Genomic DNA, 18,127 nt, shown 5'->3' with positions numbered 1-18,127 from the left:
TGAGCTGTCCGCGTTTGAAATCGGGAAATACTGAAGGATCAGAGGAGACTTTGACATGCAGCCGAAAATTCCATGCAACCCTTTGGAGTATATTTTAACCGAAGATTTCATTAGTTGAAAACGAAAATGAAAATGTCAAGAGAACCACTAAATCCAATAATAATATAAAAGAAACTGAGATTTCAGAGTAAAAATGAATTACAAACAACATTATTTTATATTTTTTCGAATGATGAACTTGGCTGTTTCATTTGATTATTAATTAAGGAGTAACAGCAGAAGACAGTATATGTAATTAGAAAGAAGAGAAAGTATGCTCATACTAATAATAAACAACTACTATTTCAGTGCATAAATACGATAATTTCTTTACAATCACACTATAAAACTAATAATATAACAACCAATTTCAACCAACACATTAAAAATAAAACGCCTAAAAAAATTTTGGACGTTCTTTTTAGTATAGTTATAAATGTTTTAAAATTAGCTATTTCAAATGTTTTTTCTAAAATGTAAATTATGAACATTGTCAGTAAATTTAGACATATAATATTGGTATTCAATACGTTTTCGGTTGCACATAATAATATTAAAGAGCTATTAGAATTTATGGTTTTTGATTATGAGTTAATCATTAATATTTAAACATATAGAATAAAATATGTTATTAGATTTCTAAACTAAAAAAAATTAAATTAAAAATTAAATAATAACAAAAAACAACAAATTCTAATTCACCTAATATTTCTCTTCTAAAAGTCGGATTGCAAGTGGCATAAAGAATTTAGAGGTTAGCTAAGATGTCCGCATTCAGCCATCCACCCACCATTTCTAATAACCGTTGACCACAGAATCCTTGTTCCACCTGCATAAAAAAAGGCATGCAACTCCCATTCCATTTCATAATCGATCATCGATCCAATAATACTAACAAGGCTAGTTACTTTGATGAGTTCAAGGCGGCGCTCATCTGCTGCATCAGAAGCGAGTAGTTTCGCATCCAATCGTGCCTACTGCGGTTATTCTCCGAGCCGCTATGTCCGCAATACTACTACTACTAAGCCATCAAGTTCCAGGAGCTCAAAATCCCTCTACGCAACTGTCGCCTCGGGATCAAGCTTTGCATCTAACCGTGCCGTCCGGAATTTTTCCCCGGCAGTTGATTCTAACCGCCGCTTCACATCCACTCCTGTTGTCCGTACACCTCCACTTTCTAGTATTTCTGAGACGGGTTCTGGTTATAGCCGCTTAACATCCGATAGCTCTGCTGACTCGGTATGGAGTTTTGCATCTAATCGTGCTGTCCATAATTATGACCCCACATCAACTTCTATCCGGAATTCTAACCGCTTGACACGTGATCCTTTTCGCCGTAGTATGGGTTCTTGGCACTCAACATCATCCTATAATAAATCTATTGCCTCGGAACCAAGTTTTGCATCTAACCGTGGTGTTCGCCGCTATGCTCCACCATTGAGTTCTACTATGAATTCTAGACTGTTAACATCTAATGGTTTTGTCCATAGTACTACTCAACTGCCAAATTCTGATGAAACAGGTTCTAGGCACACAACCACCTATAGTAATTTTATTCGCAGTTCTGAGCATCTAGAGAATCCAAGGAACGATTCTAGCCACCCAACATCCGATAGTCGTCATTGTGATCTTGTTTCTTGGCCATTGGATGCAGGGATTGATTATTCTAGACTCCAAACATCAGATAGTTATGCCCGTGATCCTTTGCTACCGAAAGCTACGAACAATTCTAGCTGCTCTGTGTCATTTATGATCTTTGTCTTCTGTATTGTGTTGCTGTGGCTTTTCAAATACCATGTGTGAGGTATCGTAGGTAAGGCTTTGTTTAGAGTTTGAAGACTCTTGTTTTTCTATTTGAAATTTCTTTACAGGATAGTATAGGTTTGTCTATCATTCCTTTTTGTTAATATTGTATATTTATATGATCTCCCTTATATTTGTCAAGATTTATACACGGATGTTATAAAGTTGACCAATAAGTAAAATATTTATAGTGATATTAATTTTGATGATTAAAAATGGCATAAATTTAATCTACAAATAAAATATTGATATATAATAAAAAAATTAAATTTAAGACTAAAATGATTCTTTTTTTTTATTTTTTATGATTATTTTTATTAAAAAAAATTTTTATAATTATTTTTATAATTATAAAAATAATTTTAAAAAATAACATTATTAAAATAATTTTTTTAATTATATTTATAATTATGATTTTAATATTATTTTTATTTTTAAAAAATAATTTCTTATAATTATTTTTACTAAAATAATTTTTTTATAATTATTTTTTATTATTATTATTTTTAATAATTTTTAAAAATAATACCAAAATTAATTTTTAATTATTTTTGTTATTATTTTGGTAAAAATAAAAATAATTTTGGTGTTATTTTTAGAAATTATTAAAACTAATAATAATAAATAATAAATAATTAAAAAATAAAAATAATTATAAAAAAATATTTTAGTAAAAATAATCATAAAAATAATTATAAGAAATTATTTTTTAAAAATAAAAATAATAATAAAATAATAATTATAAATATAATTAAAAAAATTATTTTGGTGTTATTTTTTTGAAATTTTTTATATAATTATAAAAATAGTTATGGGAAATTATTTTGATAAAAATAACCATAAGAAATTACGAGAGAGAGAATTATTTTGGTCTTAGATATAATTTTTTTTGTCGTATATCAATATTTTATTTATAGGTTAAACTTATGTCACTCTTAGTCACCAAAACTAATGTCATCACAGAACTCTCCTTTTATAATAGAGAAAATCTAGATCTAATTTTTTTTATTTTAGCCTTATTTTTTTTAAAATTCATTATACCTGGTGACGTTGGGGCGTTTTTGGGCCACCAATCTTGGCGAGGTTAACAACCCCACTATGGTGAAAGTAGCCAAGAACCCACATTGGTCGGCTAAGCCACTACAAAGGAAACGGAAAATAGCGGCGGTTCTTGGAGTGATTTGAGGCGGTTTTAAGCCGCCGCGAAACGAGATTCCAGCGGTTTGTTAAGCGTCGCCTATCAGGGGTGGTTATATAAATATAACTCAATTAATTCAACTCATAAACAAAAGAGGTACATATGCATATTTATACTAGTAGGGGACGAGAAACCTTCATGACTCGGGCGATGTGGGACTAACTCATAACACAATATAATAGTATATACTAAACTAGACTACTTTAGCTAACGACACAAACATAAAGATACATGCTCCTGCATCATTCTCCCTGGGTTGGAAAGGGCTCCTGCATTATCCTCCCTGGGTTGAAAAAGGCTCATCTTGTATTGGCGAAAGATTTTATTGGCGAGTACATTTAGTCTTGAAAGATGTAAAAAGGCACAGCTCAGCTTGATTCTTTTGATCATCTACATGTCGTAATGGAGTTAAAATGATCTTCTTGCCATCTATGATAAAAGAGTATGAATTTTTAAAACCATCATGAATAGTTTGACGATCATATTACTAAGGACGTCCTAACAGTAAGTGACATGCGTCCATTAGGATGATGTCACACTACACTTTATCCTTGTATTTGCTTCCCATAGAAAATTGGACTAAACATCGTTTTGTGACTTTAACTTCATTCTCCCTTTTTAACCAATGCAACTTGTAAGGATGAGGATGTAACTCGGTTGGAAGCTTCAGTTTGTCTACCATATAATTTGAGACAACATTCTCACAACTTCCGCTGTCTATGATGACCATGCAAACCTTCTCTTCAACAGTGCATCTTGTGTGAAAGATGTTGTGGCATCGCCAACTCTCGTCTTCTATTACCCTTGCAGTATTCAAACTTTGACAAACTACTAAAGCTTCTCCACAATCGGCTGGAACTTCTTCAATAGCATAGTCAACCTTACCTTCCTCCTCTTGCTTCTGAATTGGTTCTTCATTAACCTCTTCCTCAACAAGAGTGATAACCCTTCTGTTTGGACAATCAGTAGCAATATGCCCAAAACCTTGACATTTGAAGCATTTCTTACCTGATGATCCACGCTCCTTGTTGCTTCTATAAGATCTTATCTTCATTTCTTGTTGACCATCAAGGATGACTTCTTTGTCTTTCGGCGATTGAGTGTTATTCCTTTGTGTTTTTTGCTTTTCAATCTTTAATGACAACATAATGACATCATCCAAGGTCCAATATGGTTGTAGCTGAACAACATTAGAAATTTCTGTGTTTAGTCCTCCAAGATAACAAGCAATTGTTTGTTCTTCAGGCTCTTGATTGTCACACTTCATAAGCAACTCTTCGAAGTCCATTGTATATTCTTCTACAGATTATGACTTTTGTCTCAAATTATGAAATTTGATGAAGGTGTCTTGCCTGTAATATTCAGGGGAACTTGCGCTTGAGCTCACGACGCATTTTATCCCATGTCTTGATCTTTCTTCTTCCTTCTCTTTCTCGCTGACGCTTGAGATTCTCCCACCATACTGACACATGCTTCTTTAACTTGATTGCTACAAGCTTCACACGCTTATCATCTGGAATGTCTTTTAACTCGAACACTCTTTTCACTGTGCAAAGCCAGTCGATGAAATTATCAGGTTGGTGTCTCCCTTCAAACTCAGGAATATCAATTTTGATTCCCAAGTCTTTAGCTTTCATGTTGTTGTGTCGTGCTCTTCGTGTGGACAAATCTTCAGACGAAGAAGAATAATGAAATGGATTTCCATTATCATCTTCGCTAGAAGAACTGTCATCACTCTGCTTGCCATTATTATTTTAAGCAGCTTCATATTTTGCAAGCTGTTCTTGCAACTCCTTAACTTGACGGCGCAACTCCTCCATTTCAATCTCTTGAGTAGTTCTACGCTTTGGAGCCATCTCTTACTACTATGCAATGAGGTTGATGCTTGGGCGTCGATGTTATGATGATAATGATGATGCACAATGATGATGGGAATGCACCAATGATGATAATGATGGGAATGAACAAAGATAACCACCAACAGAAAAGGCACCAAAAGAAGAGAAAAGAACGATATTACCCGGAACTTCGCAACAGACAATCCGTATTGACAACAACTTGTACCAACAGCGAGAGAATTGCACTAAAGATCGTACCCACGAACCAAATAAAATTTTACTGGAGCAAGTCGAGAACCGACCTTGCTCTGATACCAAACTGACGCCGGGGCGTTGCTTGGACTACCAATCTTGGCGAGGTTAACAACCCACTATGGTGAAAATAGACAAGAACCCACCTTGGTTGGCTAAGCCAAGGATGCACCTCTTACTCTTAAAGAGCCTAGAGAAAAATAAGCACACGGTTTATTTAAATATATAACTCAATGAATTCAACTCATAAACAAAAGAGGTACATATGCATATTTATACTAGTAGGGGACGGGAAACCTTCATGACTCGGGCGATGTGGGACTAACTCATAACACAATAAAATAATATATACTAAACTAGACTACTTTAGCTAACGATACAAACATAAAGATACATGCTCCTGCATCACCTGGGAGCTAGATACGTGAGTAAAATGTGTACCACCCATACAAGCCTCCACAGTGCCACCAGCCTGAGTGTTAGTAGGGTGATCGACCACGGGACGATCCAACCTCGTCATCATGGTGGACGGAAGGTGCTCGTCCAGCACGAGCAGCCCGTCGTCTAGCACTAGATCGATGCCGGCGATGATCTGATTGGCCTCCTTCATCACCACCACCAAGCTGCCCCTCCTACATCATGTCGTCGAGACAGCGCCACTCCCGATCACTGGCACGTGTACCAATGCATCGTCTCTGCTCCATGTGTCTGTTATCGAGCATATCCGATGCTGGAACTCTAACGGGCGCCTGCGACAACCCTCTGAGTATAGCATCCTCCGGAACCTCAACTGGCATGGGATCTGCAAATGCAACCCCCGGTGACAGAATCCTGTGTGTAATATGGTACCACCAGTCCAGGAACTCAATGGATGGACCAGGATCAGCCACTCTCTAGATACTCAACACAGAGCGAACTCACTCATCCCAATGCTCATGCCATGTCCTATAGTAAGTGGGGAACCATTTATTTCCACCCCTGCCGTCCTTACTATGAAGATACTCTATATTGAAAACAAAAAGCAAATGACTTACATCTCGATCACCCAGTCGATCTAATGTTAGGCGATACTGAATAATCCGTTGTTCCTTCCCATCAAACGTGGGTAAATATGTGGCCCATCTGAATGATAGAAATATCACATAAATTTGTAATTTCATATGTAGAATGTTAATAACTTGAAAGAATACGTGTATTAACGAATACCTAGATGCCAACAGAAAAGAAAAAGTGTCAAACCCCTGCAACCTCAGTGTGGGGAACTGCCAAAAGATCCATGACTATAGCAACTATAGGGGCCCGGCCAAGTTGGTGACGTTTCTGTTTGCCACCCTACACATGCATCGGTACAACCATGCCAACGCAGCTGAGCCCCAGCTATAGTTGCCTATGTCGTCAGTCTCGCCACAAATGGCAACCACCGAAGGTGGACCCGATTACCACTCTTGTCCATTAACAGCTGCGTCGACAGAAGCATCATAATATACGCACGTGCATAAATGCGCACGGTCTCCTCGAAAGCATTAGCCGGTAACACCCTGAACCTCTCATGGAACCATGTGAAGTGGACCGTGTATAACTTTCTCTTATCCGGTGGCGGAAGCTCACCAAATAACTCCTGGAACCACTCCCACGCCGGTCTGGCCCCCTCGATGTGCAAGTGAAAGTTAGTCATGCACTCAGAAACAGGCTGGCCATCCACGGGCAGCCCCAACTGATATTCCACATCCTGGAGCGTGATAGTACACTCTTCGAACGGCATATGGAAAGTGTGGGTCTCAGGCCGCCACCTCTCGATAAATGCGCTGACCAGAGGCTCATCCAACCTGAACCAATGCGCGTTCAGCCTAGTCAGGTGGTACAACCTAGCCCTTTCCAAGTAAGGTATGATCCTATCATGTAACGGCATATTCTGTTGCCTAAGAACACCTGATTAATTTCTAACACTGATATTACCAAACCAGAATTTATGTTTCAAGATGTAAACTACCTAGGTTTTAAAATTACAAATTTACCATCTACAACTTAAATTTCAAATTCTCTACATTTAAATTTAAATTTTAAATTTCATATTTTTATTTTCAAAACCTAAGCTAAACTAAGATTCTATTTTTCTTAATTAATAAATAACTTCCTTAAGGTTAAATAAAATATACAGATATCATCCAATTGAAAGAAAATAAAGAGACTTACCTCTTCATTGATGGTTCCGGTTACGTGAGCAATGCCTTGAGCCCGTACAACCGCCGTTCATCTTCCATTGTTCCACTGCTCCAAGAATATCCTTTGCCTTCTCTCTACTTTCTCTCTCTAAGTCCCTATCAAAACTCCTCAAATGAAATCTGCTACACCCTCACGTGGTTTATATAGTGAGCCACTCTCTTTATAATCCGCTACAGGGTCTCGCGGAATACACTCTGGGCCCATCTGTTCATAAACTGCTACAGGGTGTAGCAGTTTATGTGTTTGCAGCTTCTCAACGTAATCCGCGACAGAGTGTAGCGGATTACGTGTATTCAGATTCCGCGTTAGGATGTCGCGGATTACATATAATTGGGTTTATTGCATTTGCGTCTGGTTTTTCTGAATTTTGTATTTGCGTAACAGTTTCTCCAATTTATTTTATTTATGTGAATTGCCCAAGAACAGATTTTTTGTTGTTCAAGTCATTGTGCCAAAATCCCTTTAGAATTTAAGGCGCTCAAAATCTTACCGATCTACTTTCTCAACATCCAGTTTTGCATTTAACCATGTAGTCGGTAATTATTCCCTAGCCGTCACTACTTTAACAAGAAATTCTAACCGCAGCTTCAAATATAATCTTTTTGTTTGTACTCCTCCATAATTCAGTTCTCAGATGGGTTCTACTTCTACTCGCTTAACATCACATAGCTCGATAAAATTTTTAAAGTGGTCTCTCATATTTATATCTTTTACCACGTAATTTTTTTAAATTCAAAATTATCTATACTAGTCCTCGAGATTCAGTTCTGGGCACCATATTAGTCTCTGGACCCTTTCGTGGTAACCAAGAGTGACGCCGCGTCAGCTATCCCAAGATCATTACTGTGTTTGGGCTTGAAGTCATGCCATTGGACCGTTGATGGAATCCTCAATTGATGAAGGAGGTTCTAATGCCCTATGCTCCTACATCAATGACCATTCTACGCATTCAGATGGCAATATTTTGACTTTATGCGTTGTGGAGCGTCAACAATCCGACAAGGTATGCAGTAGAAATTGCTTTTGCATGCGGTTGTTTATTTTTAATACAAATCGGATATTTGTTCATAATATAAATGGATTATTCTATTATATTTTATCCGTATAATAAGGCAAACGATAATAATTTTCAGTTCAACCAAATATTTTATAACAATAAATTGGTCATATATATATATATGTGTGTGTGTGTAAAGAACATAAACATCTTTATTGAAACGAATTATCTCAATTTAACTTTATTTTGATAAAATCAAGTGAGATATTTCATATGATAGTGGTAAAATGGGACTAAATTATCTCATTTCATTTTTAGGAAAAATTTATTCATATATGCGTATTACTTTTTTTGGAACTGTGTTGGTTAGTGTAATTTGAGAGTCATAATAATTCCAATGAAAGATTAAAAGTAATAATAATATTTTTTAAAAAAATAATTATACATATAAAATAAACAAAAATTTTGATTTTATGTTAACGTTTAGAAGTTTCAATAATAAAAAATTCAGGACGGCTGTTTCTTGTTGGATGATTTAATATAATTAGATGTCTCTTGTTGTGTGTTTGTCTGATTTTTTGGTTATTGACTAGTTATTTATTTTTCTGATAGTTACTTCATGGTATGATATTTCATTTGGTTCCTTTGTTTGGCTTTGTCTTTTTGTGTTCAATTGCAGGTCGTAAAGTTACGGACATTATTGAGTCAGGAAGTGATGAAATGGAATTTGGTTCCTCTGTTTGGTTTTGTCTTTTTGTCTTTTTACTCATTTCTTTTTTTTGCGCATTAAATGGAGTTGTTTACACACTAATTTTATCTTTTTAAACTAAATAATTTTATAATATGATATATATTAAAATTTTAATAATTAAAATATTTAGGTTTCAATCTTTAACTTGTTAGCCTTAAAAGTTTGACACAAGGCAAAAATATACGTATGAAACATGCTTAGCCGAACAGTCTAATAGTCTAACTATTAATAACTAGTTAAATTCACTAAGTATGCTGGATATTTAATTCGTTAGGCGTGCGAATGATTATTTGATTAAAATATGCTGGATGTTCGAGTTATTTTAATAGTTAGAAACTAATTTAAAAACTTTTTGAGTTGTTAAGGAGTACTTTACCTTTCGAATTGTGACCGGAAAAATTTAGTCATTTCTTTTTTGCGCATTAAATGGAGTTGTTAAACTAAATAATTTTATAATATGATATATATTAAAATTTTAATAATTAAAATATTTAGGGTACAATCTTTAACTTGTTAGCCCTAAAAGTTTGGCACAAGGCAAAAATATACGTATGAAACACTTAGCCAAACGCTTTAATAGTCTAATTATTAATAGCTAGTTAAATTCACTAGGCATGCTGGATATTTAATTCATAGGCATGCGGATAGTTATTTTTACTCTTAAGTGAATGGTTATTTTATTGGATTGGATATATCTCAAATTTTTCTAATTTTGCAACAATAAAATCACACAAGTTAAAAAAATAACGGATCATAAGAACCCACAAGCATCAAGTTATCACCTAGGTCCACATTGCATTGTTGAAGAATTGAATCACTAAGCTTTGGACCTAAATCACAATGGGAGTTGAAGATTAATTGCGAAAGATTTGATTTGATTTTTTTTTAATGAAGTTTGAATTTGGATTTTAAGTTTTGTTTTAGGTTGAGGATAAAAGGCTCCCGAAAAACTTTGACGGGGACCTTTGGGCCGTTTTTCATACATTGTCTTTGATTTTCAAGCTTAGCATGAGTCACTAATCTCTTTAGTTAAGGTTAGGGGTTCTGTTAATTCTAATGGACTAATGTTATAGCTTTTCTACTTTTGACTAATGCATTGATGTTTTCTCAAGAAAGAGTTTTCGTTCTTCAACACAAGGGTTTGAATCTATTGGGAAATAGTTCTAATCTAAACTGAATTCTAATTATCATATTGAAAAATTTGATTTTTGGAATTAAGCTTGAAAACTCCTTTTCATAATTCTTTAAGTTTTGAAACTAGACTTGATAAGTGACATCGAATCAACTAGAGTTAACTCTTGTAAATTGTGTGGTTTCTAAATCAGTGAATGTAGTTCACCTCTTTTCATAATCAATTAATCAAGGAATTGATGGTTTATTAAGTTAAGAGAAATTGAATTATCAAGGGATTGAGATTTGATTACTAATGATTTGCCATAGATATATCTTGCATGATTAAAGTAGAATTCTTCCTGAAGTTTAACATCTCTGAAACCTTAACTCTTTTAATCATATTACTCTCCCAACCATTTACTATTTGTCTTATTTTATTCACTGCTTTTATGCTAAGGAATTCTAAAACCCTAAATTCTGATTGTCTGACTAGATTAATCAATTGACCATTTCTTGCTTAGTCTGTTAATCTTCATGGGAACGATAACCCACTCCTGAAGTATTATTTGATACGATTCGGTACACTTGCTGATAGTAGTTTGCAAAAATCTGCATCATACATGTCAAAGTCCCTATGTCGAATGCAACTGATGTTAGATAAAAGAAAGAGTTTATGTTTTTAAAGGAACTGGAATCATAGCATATGCAAAACAGGCACAAACAACAGATTTTATCACAAACAACTTGCCTGTCAAAATTATATCCTGTAAGTTGCACCAGTACTGTTGATGGTGTAATTGGATCAGGGTCTTTGGGGTTTGACGGCTTTTCAAGAGTTTTTTCATGATTGACATTGACCTCATCATCCCCTAGATTCTCATCTTGTGGGTTCCCTGTATATTGAAACAGTTGACACATTCTCTTGGCAATTGACTCATTATCCTCGTCATCAGAGTCGGAAACTACTGTATGTGTCTCGGTATGCTATGAGGTAGCTTTCTCAGAAAGTGATTTTTTGTTGTTTTTGCATGATCAACCTTTGACAATGCACATCTTTCTCCTCGTAGTTGTCCTACTTTTCTGTGTTGATGTAAATATTCAACGTGGCATAAAAAAAAACAACCAAAATATTTAGAAATGAACATACAAAAAAGCAGCAGAAGATGATTCTGTATAAACTTCATTGCTAATATTTAATATGTCATTTATAAATAATGTTTGACTACTTATATGCAATAAAACCTTGTTTTCGTATATATAAAAAAAATAGATAAAATAATTAAAAGGAAATAGTAGGAAATTGATGGGAATGATCTACTATATATATACACTTTATTAAAGTAAAATATATACACGTGTGAATGCAACCCACCAATGCATGGTATTTTATATAGCTTCTAAATCAAGTAGGTAAAGGATTTCGGATTTGTATTTACTAGAAAGTATATCATGATTTAGTTTATAAGCACGATTATTTTGGTTGTGCATTTAGTATTAATTAACTTTTTATTTAATAAATTAATTAAGATATATATTTAATCTGAATAAAAAAAACAACCATTATAATTAGGAAATAAACATCTATTTGAATTCTGTTCAATTAATGTCCAGCTATATCATAAAGACAAATTATGGTATAAAGAACATAACATAAACACACAATAAAATATACTCACCTTAGTTACAGCTGTCTGTTTTTTCGATCGGAATACGCGTCTTTGTCCTGATGGTGGTTGTTCTGTCATCTTAATGGGCTACCTTTTTATGGATTTCTCTTTGGGCTCTTTAGCGTCAGTGCTTCTCCATTCGGATACATTCAAAAAATCAGAGAATAACCATGCAATTGTTCACATAAGAATACTAAAATTGTAACCATACAAAATATCCAATTCATACCAAAATACAAGATCACTTCTATAGTTAGAGAAACCTATACCAAACTAGCAAATGATGTACTCAATTAAAGTTGGCATCTTTGTCTTAGTTAAAAGAGAATCAATGTAGCTTACTCAAATTCCAATAGGAACTTACCATCGGAAGCGATGAAGTTTTTCGCGCCCTCTCTGAGCGCGCTTCTTTAGTGTGTGATTTTGTTATTGTCTTACGTGCTCCCCCCTCCTTAGGTTTTTCACCATTTTTCGCTTTGCTTGTGATGGGTCCCTGATGTTTAATGATCCAAAGTATCAATTAGCTAGTAATCATCCAAGTTAGATATGAGAAAAAACGTTCGGATTATAAAAAACATCATATTCATGTGAAAGCAAGCTATCATAGTACAGTATAAAAAAGAACTCGTCTAGGTTAGTATCTTGGAAATAACATTTGTTGCCTTCTTTTCAAGTTCAGTAGTAGTCCATGTGGCGACCCATGGCTCCGATTCTTGATAGTCATCAAGCGAACCATGCTTCAACTGCTGGAAGTACAATACCTAGAGAAAAGAAGTTCACAACTTTTGATTTGCAACATAAATAAATGGTATGCCGGATATACTAGTAGTTTAAAAACGTAACATACCATGATACCAATAGGGCGAACATGCAGTCTCCACAGGTTTCGTGCTTTTTAATTTTATATTTTTGGAGCGTCGCTTCCAACCATTTGAAAGTCTTCAACAGCTAATTGAACCTACTTAGGTCCGAGACATCTAAATAGGGGACATGTGCCACGGCGATATTGTTTGTTGACTTGTTAGGCACAGGAACATCTTTAGCACTACTAAGATGAAGTGCCGTCTGAACTCCATCTTGTCTGCTTCAGTTTCTATAAAGCAGCTGTAGACGAAATCATGCAGTTTGATGGTCGTTCTTTTTTGGAATTGTGTTTCAATTGCCACATGGGTAGCATTCTTTTTGTCGAGTGTGGCGAAGTCGTCGCTTGCATTTTTGAAACATTAAAGTACATAAAATTACTAAATACTGAAATCGAATGACTTGACACAACAAAGGATGCTTAATATGAAAGACAAACTCACCACCAGAAAGAATCCCTAAACCCCCCAATCAACTCGGCGTTAATGCGAATGTTACTGACATATACTCTCAATGTGCTTGTTCCTACATCGCAGACCCTTGTTAGCTGAACCATGATGCCCTGTTTTACAGGTTAGTGCTGGATTTGCTTTTAGGAATCTGAATCCAATATCTTCGATCTCCTTCGGCTTCAATTCGGCATTATTTTTTTTCCACGTGGCTGATCATACCGTTCATATAGTAAGGTGAACAACGCTTCCCTACTAGTTTCTACCAAAATAGAAGGTAGCTGTGAGAAACAAGTACATTCATGTTGAAGTCGAAGCCAACAACAGTAAACTACGTATTACATTTTTTCCATTTGGATATTCTATTCAGTAGCACAAATCAGGTGCATTTACGATCTGTTAAGGACCAATCAAAGGTTAGGTTTCACACCATCCGAACTTTACAAGCTGATTCGAGAACAAGCATCCAATGAATAATAGAATAACCATGCATTTTAATTAGCAAACCATAATGAATGCATACTACTAAAGCTAAGTTAATTATGTCATGTCACTGACAAATTAAACAAAGTCTAAACTAACTTTTTAGACTAAATCCACACTCAAGTTAAAATGAACATCTGCATATAAGGAAAAATAAACATCCCTGCATATTACCTGAGTTTTAGATTCACATAAATTTTTAATTCAATAATGCCAAGTTGAGCTGTATCTTTTTTTTTTATAAAAAAAAAATTCCCAAACCAAATTGAGAAACTAATAGAATCGTGAAAAATAGAAACCAAGCAATTCATCAACATTGACTCGTCTTTTTTTTTTTTTTTTTCCATTTGAACCCAATTATTCAACCATTTAAAATGGTTTACAAGAAGACAAAAATTCCACTAATTCAACTAATTAAAGTACATCTCATTCAAAATATCACAACAATTAAACATCCATGCATACTACTTGAGTTCTAGATTGACAAGAAATATCAATTCAACAAATGTCAAGCTGAGCTGTACCCTTTTTCTTTTTCTTTTTTTTAAAAATACTCTAAAACCAAAATGAGAAACATATACAATTGAGAAAAATAGAAACCAAGCATATTATCAACATTGACCCCCTTTTTTCCGTTTGAACCCAATTATCCAATCATTTAAAATGGTTTACAACAAAACGTAAAATTAACTATTTCAATCGATCAAAATACATCTCTTTCAAACCACTATAACTAGCGTCTGAATCCCAGTACATAGTAGAAACATATATTACATTCTTACTATTATACCAAATTTAATTAGCTTGATTTAACCACAACCAAAATAAATTTCAATCAATTATTTAATTAACTCACAAACAACATACGAAATTAAGCAAAAGATTAACTACGTAAACAAAACAAATACCTGTACATATTACCTGAATCCTAGATTAACTAATCCAAAATGCGAAAGATATAGTAATGAATAAAAAAAAGCAAATCAGCAACAGTCTCATGTTTTTTTTTTTCCAGTTGAGTCCAATTATTCAAAAATAAAAAATAGTCTACATGATGAAAAAAATTCCAATAATTCAACCAAATATCACAGAACATCTAACTATTTCTTGGAGTCTAATACATTGCATAAACATTCATGAAAAAAATTCCAATAATTCAACCAAATATCACAGAACATCTAACTATTTCTTGGAGTCTAATACATCGCATAAACATTCATTTAAGAAATAAAACCCTAACTATCACTAACCTTCTTGTAGTAAAAAATGATGTTGCTGAAGTTAGCGGTGATAGCGGTGTACAACGGCTTTTAAATTGCGGCTTGCTTGGTTCTACTGCTACTGCTTGGTCTGTTCTACCTGTAGAAGGCGGCGGTGCAACTCGAACAAGAGTGCAGCAGCGTAGGCGGGAAAAAGGAGATGAGGAAGAAGATCTCGACAGCGATGAGTGTTGATGGTGAGGGAGTGGGCGACGCCGATAATTGGGCTGGTGAGAGAAGAAGCGCTGACAGCCTGACACTGAGGCTGAGTGATGAGGGATGGAGTAGCGCCAATAAGTGTGGCTGGTGAGGGAAGGAGTGGCGCCAATTGGAGATTTGGGAGAATAGAGGTGCAACGGTCAATAGAGTTAAAAGGGATAGTTAAAAGTTGAAATGTGAAAATAGGGTTTTTGGTAGGGTAATTGGAAATGGAGGTTTGTTTTTCTTTTACCTTTGATGTGTCAGGATTGTAGTCTAAATTTCACGTTGTTCACAATATCCGTTGTCTACCTAGCAAAATTGTTACTTCACATACTAAAAAAACAATAAAAATCAAAATATCAAATATTAATTGGCCAACAAAAACTTTCATGGATTCAAAGTTTAAACTATCAAACTTGAAAGCACATAGAGGCTTCCATTATGGTTATCAAACTAGGAAAAGAAAAAAAATAATAATAAATGGTGCATAAATTCCAATGTAAAAATAGAGAGATTCCTAGTTGACTAGCCATTAGAACGAGCTGAATAATATGTCTGCATGATGGTAAGAACAAGCAGAACAATAGCTGCCACAACTCCTATGAATTTCCACACTGTAGGGATATGATCACGGATCAAAGCATCATACCAATTCCACGCATAGTACATAAGAATTTCAAAAACCTTCCTGCACCTGTGCCAACTCCTTATACCCAATCCACGAAACGCGTTCCTAGATTCCGCCTCATACTGGTTCAAGCACTCACAAATTCCGCCATAACCTGGATCCATGTGTTCAGAACCCTTGCAGATTTTCCGAAACATACTTAGCAATTCTTCTTTTTTCTTCTTGCTATCGTTCACTATCACTCCCTTCTTCTCAAGCAGTTCAATGTCGTGCTTGCAACATATCAAACCTTTGAAGAAAAAAGCATACGAAGTGTACTTCCTTTTCACCCAAATCCTGCTCTGCTCCCAAGCAACCAAATTCCTCCACCTCACTTCCGTCGTTTCCTTGATACGAAGAGCCGGAATTTCCAGCACCTTATCTTTTTCGTTAAATCTTATGTCGAAGTCAAAAATATCTTCAAATAGATCCGGAACTTTACCGTTGCCTTTGCTATTTGCGGCGGTTCGAATGGTTATTCCGGAAGCCCGGAGCTTAGTAGCGCATCGCTTTAGCTCTTGAGACGCTTTTACCCCTCTCTTCTTCTCTAACTGGTCACGTTCTTCAACCGTGGCCAGATGAATGAGGTGGAGTATGTGAGCGGCACCTGAAGAGATTCTTACCGGAGTGTAACCGAAAGCACCGAACACGATGTTGGCAACGCGGTGGTCATCTTTGACTTCAATGTCTTCATCAGGGAAGACATTGTAGTACAACTTCTTTAGAACGATCAAGGGTATTTGGTTCTCGACCATCACGATGTCGTTGAGAACAGATCTTACCTTCTCCTCTGTTTCAAAGAGAGGATCACCCAAATAGCTATCATCATCATCATCATTGCTGTTCTTCTTCGACATGTAATAACCAAGTCTTATGAGAAGCTCCAACAAGAAGCAACCGTCGACAATCATTATCCTGGAGAGCTCATGGGAATCCATCTCTGTGTCGCCGCTGTAGCAGGCAGTAATCGCTTTGTCCATACTGATCATGTCAACGGCGCAATCCCGAAGCCTGAGTTCTGATGTTCTTGTATCCGTTCCAGTTTCTCTTCTTTCAAGAAAGTCGCGCATGTAGCGGAGTTTTGCTTCTTCCATTAGGAGAAGCTGGCGTGTTGCTCCCTTGTGCCAGGGTCCTAAGGACACCAGCTTTGGCTTGTAAGCCTCCTCGTTGGGGGCTCGAAGCATTGGTGGAACCTTTGAAATGCTGCATGAATGGACTTCTTCATGGTCCAGAGCACCCAGCATCACTTCCACTGGAATCATCCAACTGAAGTCTGATCGCATCTTCAACAATACGATAATCTCGGATGAATCTTGATATTGACTAGATTATACTTCAATACAAAATCTAAACACAAATTAAAAGGAAACGAAAATTATATTTGTGAACTGTGAAGGACATAAAAGTAAAATCGTTAATTAGATATTAGTTACAAAAATCTAATCACCTAGACTTTTTTGTTATGGACAATGTTACATGAACAACAAAAGTTTTTTTTTGGAATATTATTTGGTCAACTAAAAATATATTATTTTTTACACTTCTTTTTTTAAGCAAACATATGATTATTAATTATATGTAACCAAAAAATTATTAACTAAATACCTAACTGTGCTCCGTATGTAAATTATTTTTAATCTTGTTGTATATTATGTTAAAAATATTTGGAAGTTCATAATATTCATGAATGGGCTGGTGATTGATATTTTTTATTTTATATACAGCAGACACCTATATTATATGTGACTTCTATTACATGTTTAGGCTTCAGGGATTTTTTATTTTAATAAATAAATTAAATCTAATAATTACTGAATTAAATAATTTTAAAATTATGACCAAAATCTGTTACACTAACTTATTTCGTTTGTACTGTGAACGAAATAATTTTATACGTATCTTATTTACAATATTTAAATTACTACTAATGACCTATTGCATACTAACTATACAAACTATATTTTAATTCTTCGCTACTATTTTAACCATCGTTATATACACACATTTATCTATATAGGATTGCGTAAAATTTAATAAATTAGAACTAACCGCAAAGTTGGTTGCTCTCGCAAAGTCTCGTTCAGCCTGTTGATGTCTCTGTCTTTACTAGCTGTGTGCGCCATCGTCATATGTATCGATTATATGGTTAGAAATGGATAAAAAAGAGGAGAAAGTAGTTTGAAAAGTTCAAACTAGAACCCGAGCAAACGCTGTCAACAAGTTATATATATAGTTGTTGCCTAACCTCGTTTACACTGTGAACGAGATAACCTTGTACGTATTTTGTTTATCGTGTGAACGAAATATACACGTGTCACGTCTACGT

General features: G+C 35.0%; 2 protein-coding genes across 2 annotated transcripts; one reads left to right on the top strand and one right to left on the bottom strand.

Moving 5' to 3' along the window:
• Positions 1–860: 860 nt before the first annotated feature.
• LOC148575174 (uncharacterized) lies at positions 861–9,154 on the top strand. Its single transcript, XM_088505493.1, has 2 exons — positions 861–1,852; positions 9,030–9,154. Exon 1 carries the CDS (start codon positions 952–954, stop codon positions 1,840–1,842), a length of 891 nt encoding a protein of 296 aa, XP_088361619.1. The 5' UTR covers positions 861–951; the 3' UTR covers positions 1,843–1,852; positions 9,030–9,154.
• A 6,505-nt stretch (positions 9,155–15,659) lies between these two features.
• On the bottom strand, positions 15,660–17,087 carry LOC107627656 (UPF0481 protein At3g47200-like). The gene has a single exon (XM_016330481.3). The coding sequence runs from the start codon at positions 17,082–17,084 to the stop codon at positions 15,660–15,662; it is 1,425 nt and encodes a 474-aa protein (XP_016185967.1). The 5' UTR covers positions 17,085–17,087.
• Between the last annotated feature and the right edge of the window lie 1,040 nt (positions 17,088–18,127).

This window comes from Arachis ipaensis, chromosome B2, assembly GCF_059453495.1.
Source record: "Arachis ipaensis isolate K30076 ecotype BB chromosome B2, ASM5945349v1, whole genome shotgun sequence".
In the NCBI taxonomy this organism is placed as follows: domain Eukaryota; kingdom Viridiplantae; phylum Streptophyta; class Magnoliopsida; order Fabales; family Fabaceae; genus Arachis; species Arachis ipaensis.
Note: the sequence above shows the minus strand (reverse complement) of the source record. Positions and strands in the feature narration are given on the sequence as shown.

Bases quoted from the DNA above. Each gene is read 5' to 3' on its own strand.
- LOC107627656 (XM_016330481.3), bottom strand. From the start codon at position 17,084: ATGCGATCAGACTTCAGTTGGATGATTCCAGTGGAAGTGATGCTGGGT.
- LOC148575174 (XM_088505493.1), top strand. From the start codon at position 952: ATGAGTTCAAGGCGGCGCTCATCTGCTGCATCAGAAGCGAGTAGTTTC.